We start from the raw sequence: 10,261 nt of genomic DNA on the forward strand, positions 1-10,261 counted from the left end.
CCCCATATGCCACCATACACCAGGCTGCTCCCTATGCACTCAATCCCTGAAGTTGTTGGTGCCCATAATACTCCAGGCTGCAATCACACAACAAAACGTGTTCAACGGTCCAAGCGCCACCCTCTCTCTAAGCTCACTGCATGACAGTAAAGTCACAACGCATGGGATTCTGCCAACATAAAAAAGTTCTGCCAAAAGACTGGTGCAAGAGGCATGGTAAATCCGGCTACAAAGGATAATAGTAATAATAGTAATATAAAATATTAGGTGAGTGGGGTGAGCATTCCGGCTCCAATGCAGCATCAATGTTTCCTGGGGAGAATTAGCAGTTTATTACTTTTATGTGTTGCTGGGAGCTCTTCCCTATAGATGTGGCCGGGAATATCTCTCATGATAGATATGTCTCATACTACACACAAACTATATACCCCTATTTATTGTACACCGCTGCGTAATATGATGGCGCTACATAAATCCTATTTAATACTAATAATGAATAATACTGTCTGTATATATATATATATATATATATATATATAAATCAGATTGTTCCATACAGCATGCAATCTTGCAGTGTTACAACCATCTCCATGTCAGTATCCCAATACGATGAGATCCATCAGTGAACACAGCACTCTGCTGAAGGTCAATACAAGATACAGGAAGAATTCATCCAATACACAAAAGTGAATCCACAAATCATGGGGTGCAAGGACGAGTCAGATCTTTACAGAGAAATGCAGGCATTTTTATAATAATTATTTTTATTGGGGGGTTTAAATGTATCCAATGATCATCCAATGCGTGTAATATACCCCACGGATCTCTCTGCATCCACAAACCAAAGCTACATACACGTGCTCAATGGATCTCGCCCGATAATCGTCTCAGGGCTGATATCAGAGGAGAATCTGGCATGTGTACAGTGCCCATCGTCCGAGCATCTGTCCTGGCGGATCCAGGGACGATGGACGACGAGCAATCCCAATGCAAGTGAAGGGTGAGCGTGCACAGTGGGGTGCCGCTCCATCGCTCTCCCTCCCCATAGAGCAGAACTCGTTCATGCATCGTGCAGTCCCTAGTCGTTAGAAAGGCTTGTGAAAGATCTGACAATGATAGCACGTGTGTATGCAGCTTTACCCATATCACACAGGGTGATAAATAATATTTATATATCTCTATGTATCACCCCACATGGGCTTTGTCCTTCCAATTTCCCCACAGGTCAGTCTTGTACCCCCCCAATATCTTCAAATACCAGGGCACTGTCCCCCATATACGCAGCTTCTATAGTGACAGACAAGTATGGGCAGAACATGCAGCGTGGCCCCTCCACCCCTCACTACTCCCCATGACACCTCTGTGGGGTACAATAGGCATGGAGAACCATGGCCGGAAGGTGATTGGTTCACCATGAGGTCTGTGCCATGGCACTGGTCATGTGACAGGGAGCTGTCTGATGGCACACCCCACCCTGGCTGCAGGTGGTTCAGGGTCCGATCCCCGACCAATATACATCGGCACAGGATCTGACAACATAAAGTGATTGTATGGCACACACACACGTGACTGCTCAGCGATCTGCATGCATTGCTCCCCTGACTCACCTGACCTCCGGAGCTCCGCCATAGAGGAGGCGATACGATCGTCCCCGGCCTGGCTCCCCTCCGGCGGTGACCCCCGGCCCTGCCCCCCGTCCTCTATGGCGCTCGCACTGTCAGTGGTGTCGGGCGATCGGAGGGTCATTGGATAATCCGAGCGGTCCCAGGTAATCGGTCGGTCGGTGCCCCCTCAGTGTCGGCTGTCGGTCATGGTCAGATTGATCGGGGCGGATCGGCTTCCTTCCTGAAAGGGAACAAATGGGATGGATTAGGGGGACATCTATATCCGATCACCAATGTCCCCATACACCTGACCTATCCTCAATACATGGATCGGCAGGTGGAGACACATTGCCATGGCACCACCATACGGGACGATGTGTCTGCTATGTTACCGATATACCAGCCATTGTACGAGGAGGTACCGGAGCATACGATCGATGTATAGAGATCGTACAGTGTGTGATATAATGAGTTGTCCCCCATCTGACACCTGTGTCTGCTGTCCCGGAGCACATCGCACAGACACATCGGCCCCTGACATGTATGGGGATATCACAACCTCCATTCTCACCTTCCAGTATCCCGGCCACACCCCGCAATGATCGGCAGGTAGCTGGATGCCGGAGGTGTGAGCGCTTAGTGCTCCATGGCACAGCGAGAATGTGTGCGATCCGAGCCTGCCCACCGACGTGCGATTGTCTGTATGAGCGGAGCAGTGATCGGAGATCCCGATGTCACCCCCAGCCATCGCTCCCTCGGTGCGACCCTCCCCCCCATTCTAAACTATTCTATAGGGACTATTAAAAAATTCACTATTAGGTAATAGGGAATGTATTGATGTTCTCTCTGCATAATATAAAGACAATGTACTATGGTCTAAACACATACCAGTTTTACAGATTATATATATATAATTAGTTTATATGGATAATATATATACAAGTGTCACTAATTTACTTTATAGGTATTTTATATGTAGACTAGTTACTATGGACTGTAGACATACAAATTATACTAACTCTAAAGGGATTAGGATTAGCTACCATGAACTTTAGACATCTATGTATTAGGAATATATATAAAGACAGGCTGCTATAGATTAAGACAGGCTGCTATAGATTATAGACATACAAGTTTTACAAATCTATTCCGTGAGGACTATATATAAAGACAAGTTGCTGCTAATTTCCCCTCTGCATACTCTATATAAAGACATGCTACTATGGACAAGAATTGCTAACTTACTTTATGGGAATAAATGTATGTATAAATGTATGTATAAACATTAGCTACAAGGTTAGTTTACATAAAGACAAGCTTCTATGGGCTATAAACATGTAAGTATTGATAGTTTATACTTTGGGGACTATATGAAGACAAGCTACTATAGACTATATACATAGAGGTATTTTGTAGCACACTGTCTCATATATATATATATATATATATATATATATATACATATATACAACAAAAGCCAGTATGGAGTATAAAAATAAAAGTATTGCGGTAACTTACCCTTGGAGGAATATGTGTTTGAACACAAGCCTACTTCAGGCACATTGACTCGTCTGCATTGTTTTCCAAAAAATGGACGATGGCAGTCTAACAGATAATAAACAAGTATATGACATAACTAGAACTGCAGGCATGTTTACTCAGACTCTCTGCAATATTTTTTTATCTGTAGCTCCCAAAATTCTGTAAAATGCTGTTTTAAAGGCATGACATATTTGTATCAATTGTAAAACATAGTCTCTATCCCTTTTCTTACTGTTTTACAGGAAAGTATATATGTAGATTAGAAGAATCAATTTCTGCACATTTTATTTTTACTCCCTCTATTTAGGTGAAAGTATCCAGCAAATGTTTAGACAAATCCTAGGTAAAATACAAATCGCATGTATTGTGCAGCTTACCCTTGTTTCTAAAAAGCAGGAAAAAAAGAGAAAAGCCAAATAGCCTTAGAAAGAACACACAAATCAACACACTAGATCCAGTAAGCTTTAGAAATCTATTTAGAGGAAAATGACCATATTTGGTGAACAGAACACAAAAAAAAGTGTAATTCTTTATAAATGGACCCTTTTGTTGTTTTATTGATATGCCCAGTCTCTCTTTGCAGTATAAACTGGAAAGGTTGCCAGAAACATTTGTTCTCAGAGCTGTGCTAAGGTCACACATTAGTCATGTTTACCACTTGTAAAATCTCATCCTCTGACATTTTTTGTATTCTTTATGCCTACTGGTGGTGGTCTTCTTCCATGAGGACTTTATAGGGTTGGTCTTAGTCCCTGGAGCCCCACTTGGAGAACATGGAGAACATATAAAACATATGTCATGTTTTATTTGTTTGTGTTCATTTCATGGGACTTTGTATAGATGCGGTGTGAATGCACTATTTAGGACTTTTATTTAACATCCCAATTTCAAGTTCCCGAGTGTAATCAGAGTCTAAAGAAATCTTAACTTGGAAATGATCAGTAGGACGTATTTTGGTTGCAGACGTTTGTTTATCTAGGAGTAATGTGTTTAATGTGGCAAGCATTAGATAATAAGAATTGCAACATTTGGAGGGAACTGCAGTTGTTAGTTGTTCAATAGGGTGTGGTTTATGATGTGTTTTGGAGATTTAGCTACTTACGTAGACATTTGATAATCATATTATAACGGTGGCTCCTCACAATCCATTTATCATTTCTTTCTTGCCCCAGAATAGCAGGAACTGTAAGATGATAGGGAACCAATACCATTTTATAGGCAGTGGTATGAGACAAACACAGCTCAGCTGCAGAGATACAGACAATAAAATCATGCAGCTTTTTTATTTTGTCTACTAGTTACTATGTATGCAAATGTATGTATTGGTGAACAATATGTGATGGATCTCATGTATACCTTGAAAGGATGAGGCACATTTAAAGCATATTGAGGCATTTTCTAGAAGATGATCTCTGTAGCCTGTCATTCCACAATGAATATGCTCTTGACATTTAAGTATAAATAGCACCAGCACATTCTGATGGACTTTATATCACATCAGCAGGTCTCAAACCCAGTTTTTATATAATGCAAAAATGATACATGTCAAAAGTCCAAAGTCATGGACACTAGCTGACCCTCAAAGGGGCTCACGATCTAATGTCCCTACCATAGTCATATGGTATTACCATAGTCTAAGGACAATTTTGGGTGAAACCAATTAACCTAACTGCATGTTTTTGGAATGTGGGAGGAAACCAGAGTACCTGGAGGAAACCCACGCAAACATGAAGAGAACCTGCAAGCTCCATGCAGATAGTCTCCTGGCTCATATATGAACCTGGGACCCGGCGCTGCAAAGGCCAGAGTGCTAACCACTTGCCACCGTGCTGCCCCACAGTCAGTAATGTCAATCCAAAAATCAATGGATGCTCGTTGTGGCCAGATTCTAATTGCCAAGCTTTAGATTAATCAGCAACAGCTATGTAGAAAGCCATGTCTCCTTCAAACTATATATCCCACGTAATGCAAAGAGGCACAGTATACAGAAGAGACAACAATACTTTGAATTCAGTGGCTGTGCTGCAGCAATGTCTCATCATTACAGGAAGCTGTATGAAATGGATTTCACTGGGAGGATCAATAGGTGTTTGTAAGACTTTGCAGGAGAATTAGAAAAAAACGATAGTGCACTTTAAATTCTACTTTACTTTTCTTACTGTACTCTTCATTGTCAACTTCAGGGCACAGTATTGTATGATTTTTACATCACATGTTTATATATTGATACAGGCACCTGTAATTTTCTGCACATTACTGTCCTAGCAGAAGAAACTGCAACAGTCTGAACCAATAAGGGCTGTATTGTAATTCTAAGCATGTGAATTGCTTTCAGAAGAGGAGAGCACAAGGATGACCTAATACACACATGCAAACTCACATTACATAATACAGCAGATTCTGGTGCTGTGGCAGGAACTGCACTGTTTACCAGGTTTTATGATAGCAGCAGGTCATTTGCTGACTATATCACATAATGCCAGCAAGTTTGCATTCATATTCATTTACAGGTCACTGCGCCATTAAAAGAGTGGGGAATGTCACAGGGAAGTTAATACCGGTAATACTAAACCACCAGTGATAAAGGGGCTTATAACCTTGTGGGCAACCTGCTTGGCACTTTGGCAAAACATACTGTGTGTGCAGGCTGTGCTGATGCACAAAGGAACAGCGGGACCCCTTTAAGTTGTCCATTTATAGTGGTTGTGGGATAGGAGAGCTTCTACTATTACATGGACTCCCTTCATTGGTGAGCCCCTGGTCTGATACTGGCCCGAAAATGGTTGTGCTTGAAAATTCATAAGCATGTAAGCAAATAAATATTTGCATGTTTGGAAACTGTTGTTCTTCTCAGGAATCCACACTTTAAATAGTTTTATAGTAATAGACTTAGTCTGATTCCAGTGCACACTATGTGTTTCTCACAATGTGCATTAAAGCCACAGCAAGTCATGTAGAGTCCTGGATGGTAGGCGTCCAACCCTAAGTAGGGTGCTGTGGTTCAAGAAGCTATGTACAGCACCTTGCTCTTTTTACCAGACATAATCTGCCATTCAGGGATGATGTCACCGGGTTTAAAACAGGTTATAAAATAAAAATGGAAAAAAATAAATAAATTCAGAACAAACTCAGATTAAACAATCCTTTACAAAAAACTTTTTAGGGGAAGTAATTGTATAATAATACTCTAAAAACCTTACACATTCTTTATGGCCTATAGACCTGAAAGCACAATAAACCAAATTTGATCTGCAGGAGATAATAAAATTTCCTTTGACTGATCTGTTTGTTGCTATGGTGAAGTTACTTCAGAGAAGGTAAGGCTGGTAAATGGTACCAGAATGTAGGGAAATACAGACTATTGACATACAATTAGTGGAAAATATTTAAAAGGCTCAGAACCTGGCTTTTATATATTTGTTTAACATTCTGGCTTGTGTACACAGTCATTGTGTTCCTGAATTTGATGTGTATTTGCAAAGCACATCAAATGCAGGTCAGCAGATTCCTACCATCTCAGGTACGATGTAGATGACACTTCTGTAGCTACATTCAACCTGCTTTGCACTGAATTGCGTGTCGCCAAACAAAAGATTGCCTATAGGAGGCAAACCAGGCCAAATGCAGCCTGTTCACTCATTACATTAGCCCTAAAGACAATAACGCACAATCCAATTGTACAGCCTATAATGTTTAGATAGAACTGGACGTACATCCTAAAGGGACCCTATCACCACGGGGCCACATACAAAAAATGGCCTGCATTATATTTACCTTTTCATTAGTCTGTGTTTAGAGTAGCTGTTAGTCTGGGCTCAGACCTGCTTTAGGATATAACGATACCATATGACTCCTGATGGTTGGCACCTTGCCACTCATTCACTCACACCACAGCGCTGATTCTTAAAGAACCAGCATCTGCAGATTTGTCAGCGGGCAGCAGTGAGTGGTATTGTACTGCTCACTGCCACCCTTATTCTCTATGTGGCTGCGATGGGTAGAAGCTACTTGTAACATCTCCCACAAGGGGGTGGTTCACTTGTATGAGGGAGTTGTAACCGTACCACAACCTCAGTGCCATTCTGGATATTGCTTATCTGTACTCAAACTGTTACAGGTGTTTATATAACTTGGAAGTACAGAATACCCTCATTAGTGACCTGCCCTGGGGTAACAGTGTTGGGTACATTTTTTATTTATTGGTAATAATGTTTCAGCAACACTAATTTCTTATCAACATACATTCTTTTCACAAGGTTATTCTAGAGAAATGCAACTCATCCTTTAGTCACGGCAATAAAAGATAAAATGCTGGTTAGAGATGATCATTGGTCAGCATTGGTGAAGTACTGGCCGCTGTCTCATTTCGAGTGGAATTTAAAAGCAAGATCCACACCCAATCTGCATTCTCTACCAGAACTTGCTATATGCATTGTGTCTGTTGGTCATCTGTCAAGCCATTATCAGAACGGGTGGGGCTACTTGGGACTGCAACTTATTTGAATTAAACCCATTATTATTCATATATAAACTATCACATATCCTATACGTGACATACAAACTATAAGTACCTGAATTTGACCTAGTAGCAGTCAGTTATTATTGAGGCATTAGGATAAAAATAGGGCTGGACAATTTTTTTAAAAGTTTTTAAATACCCCTTTATAGTCAATATGGTACCTCTATTCCTCTATTCTAGAAGCCTTTTCCCCCTCACGAAATGTGTTCTAAATTTAATATATTTGGCATCATTTAAGTGCCAAAAAGTTTTCCAAAAGTGAAGGAACAAATTTTGTTCTCCATTTTTTGATAAACAGGCCTTGTTGAGTCACACATCTGGAACAAGCTACATGCTTATCAGGACCTCAGTAGTATTGAAGCTAGACACAGTCTTGCAATTAGCATTTTCAGAAGGAGGTCAGCATAAGTATCCCCTGTGTGCAAAGAAAAAAAGAGTTATTATACTGTAATGTTAAAAGCAATATTTCTTGTAGCCATACTTACTGTTAATCAGATATCTAATGTCTCTTTCAGGCATACTTGTATCTATGCTGCAGGAAGACAATCTCTCAGATGCTGCTGGGAGACTTTCTTTTCAGAAGTGGCCACACTGACTTGCTGGAAATCTTCATTCTTATTGTAGCCACCACAATGTCCTCTCTCTGCAGGGGCTACGAATTAACATTTAGTTACACAGTGGTAAAGAGACTACCCTGAAAACTGTCTGCAGCTGCTCCAATCTAAATTGATGTGTACTGCATGACTCGCAAGTATGCATTGCAACTCATGGCGCTCCGCCCTCCCTGATGTAGTTGGCAGTTCTGGAGGAGAAAGGAATAGGTAAACCTTTTTCCTGGACACTAAGCTTTTTTTTTTTTTAGAATTATGTTAGTTTCAAGTTTTTGAAGTGCCATATCCATAAACTACAGAATTTGTTCTACACTGGAGGCATGCAGTACATGTATTATTTTTAAAATGATTACGTATTGGTAAATATGTGTGTGTGTGTATATATATATATATATATATATATATATATAGATAGAACATTTCTAGTAACCAGCTGAGATTTTATTTACATCTTTTAAATCCTTCACCCTATCTATAGTCCACCTTTTTTCTGCTGTCCTTTAAAATAAGACAGGTAGACGTCTGCACTTTTGCAACTGCTCTGCTTACTTTCAGAGATCAAGTGACACAAACTACAATACTGTCCTCCTGCTTGATTTGCCATAACACTGCAGAGATGAACTTATTTAGTTGAAACAAATACATCTTTGTATTCCAGGTGATCTGTCATAAGCCAAAATACTTGCCTCAGGAGCCTATGATGAAAGATGACACTGTCTCATGAGCTGCGTTGTAGTTAAAGAGCAACTTATCTCTGGAAGCTATGCCCAACAAAAAGGGTAAATAAGGTACCAGTATCGCCTGTTGATCTTTTTCCCCACATGTGTTTGTGTAGATGTGGCCATCTTGGTTGAAACAGAGTTAGACTTTCTTGTGTCATAACCTCACGATAGGAGAACAGTGAGCAATTAATATTCTATAGCGCCAACATATCACACAGGGTTGCATAAAGTCCATAACGCAAACACAAGGAGAACCTGCAAACTTCAAGCATCCTGGCCAAGATTCGAACCTGGGACCTAGCGCTGGAAAGGCCAGAGTGCTAACTCCATACATCAGAGACATCAACTCCAACTTCAAATCTGAGACTTACAGTCAGTGACGAGTACAAGGTATGCCTTATGCCACACATAGCAGATATACAGCTATGAGGGTGTAAAAACTGAGGTGCCTAGGCACACTCACATACCAACAAGTCTACAAGTCAACAAGTCTGGAATTCCAAATAAAGGGTTTTATTATAAAAGCTTCTATGACAGGCAGTTGCAATCAATTATAGAACCCATAACATGGCTATAAAACAGTTTTCCAGTGTAGTGATTGTTTTGCACAAGGGGTATAGGAAACTGAAATACATCATTTTATTTCTACTTCTCCATTTCAAAGGTTTCTTAAACGCCTTTCATGTTCCTTTCAAAGCTGCTTATCAGGCATTCGAAATGCATTACTATTCAAGTTGCACAAGTTCACAACCACACTGACCATAAGATATGCACAATGTGTTCAAAATAAATAAATAAATAAAAAGCCTCTACAACTTTGTTTGCTTCAATATAATTAGAGAGCTGTTGTCAGAAATGTCATTTATGTTATAAATGTAAATGATCTGTGTGTGTATTTTAAAGCTGTATTACTATTTTTCTTATAATTTATTAACACTTTGGGAATAAAACTGATAAAACTGACACTGTGGCATGTTTGGGTATTTGTAGAATTCCTGCTGCTGTGTGGAATATATTTTTGTCTGACCCATACTACAGAACAAGCTGAGCACATATCATGCAGCAAATGTTTGAAAACTCTTTTAATAGTACATGTAAATTGAATATGTGGAGCTCTAAACATTGTATATAGGTGCCTCTACAGAACTGAAATTACGTACTTTCAATAATTGGAAATCGACATCATAAGTGTATGTTACCTAGAGTAGTATGCATCCATATTCAACCTACCTAGGGATGCCCAGTCCATACTGACATGGGTTA

General features: G+C 40.2%; 1 protein-coding gene and 1 long non-coding RNA gene across 3 annotated transcripts in view; one reads left to right on the top strand and one right to left on the bottom strand.

The window, feature by feature from the left end:
- The window catches only part of SOCS2 (suppressor of cytokine signaling 2), a 24,288-nt gene extending 21,089 nt beyond the window's left edge, over positions 1 to 3,199 (bottom strand). Inside the window, exons 1-2 of one of the 2 annotated variants that reach the window (XM_072401256.1) lie at positions 3,123 to 3,199; positions 1,608 to 1,845 (exon numbers count right to left, since the gene is read on the bottom strand). In XM_072401256.1, coding sequence (XP_072257357.1) covers positions 1,608 to 1,746 — 139 coding nt within the window. In that variant the 5' untranslated portion in view covers positions 1,747 to 1,845; positions 3,123 to 3,199. Of the gene's footprint in view, positions 1 to 1,607; positions 1,846 to 2,175; positions 2,356 to 3,122 lie in introns of those variants that run through there. The other variant, XM_072401255.1, reaches the window with a different exon arrangement.
- On the top strand, positions 3,125 to 9,961 carry LOC140323862 (uncharacterized). Its single transcript, XR_011919454.1, has 2 exons — positions 3,125 to 8,486; positions 8,935 to 9,961. It is a non-coding gene; the product is annotated as an uncharacterized lncRNA (long non-coding RNA).
- Positions 9,962 to 10,261: the final 300 nt, after the last annotated feature.

This window comes from Pyxicephalus adspersus, chromosome 2 (genome assembly GCF_032062135.1).
Source record: "Pyxicephalus adspersus chromosome 2, UCB_Pads_2.0, whole genome shotgun sequence".
Taxonomy (NCBI): Eukaryota; Metazoa; Chordata; class Amphibia; order Anura; family Pyxicephalidae; genus Pyxicephalus; species Pyxicephalus adspersus.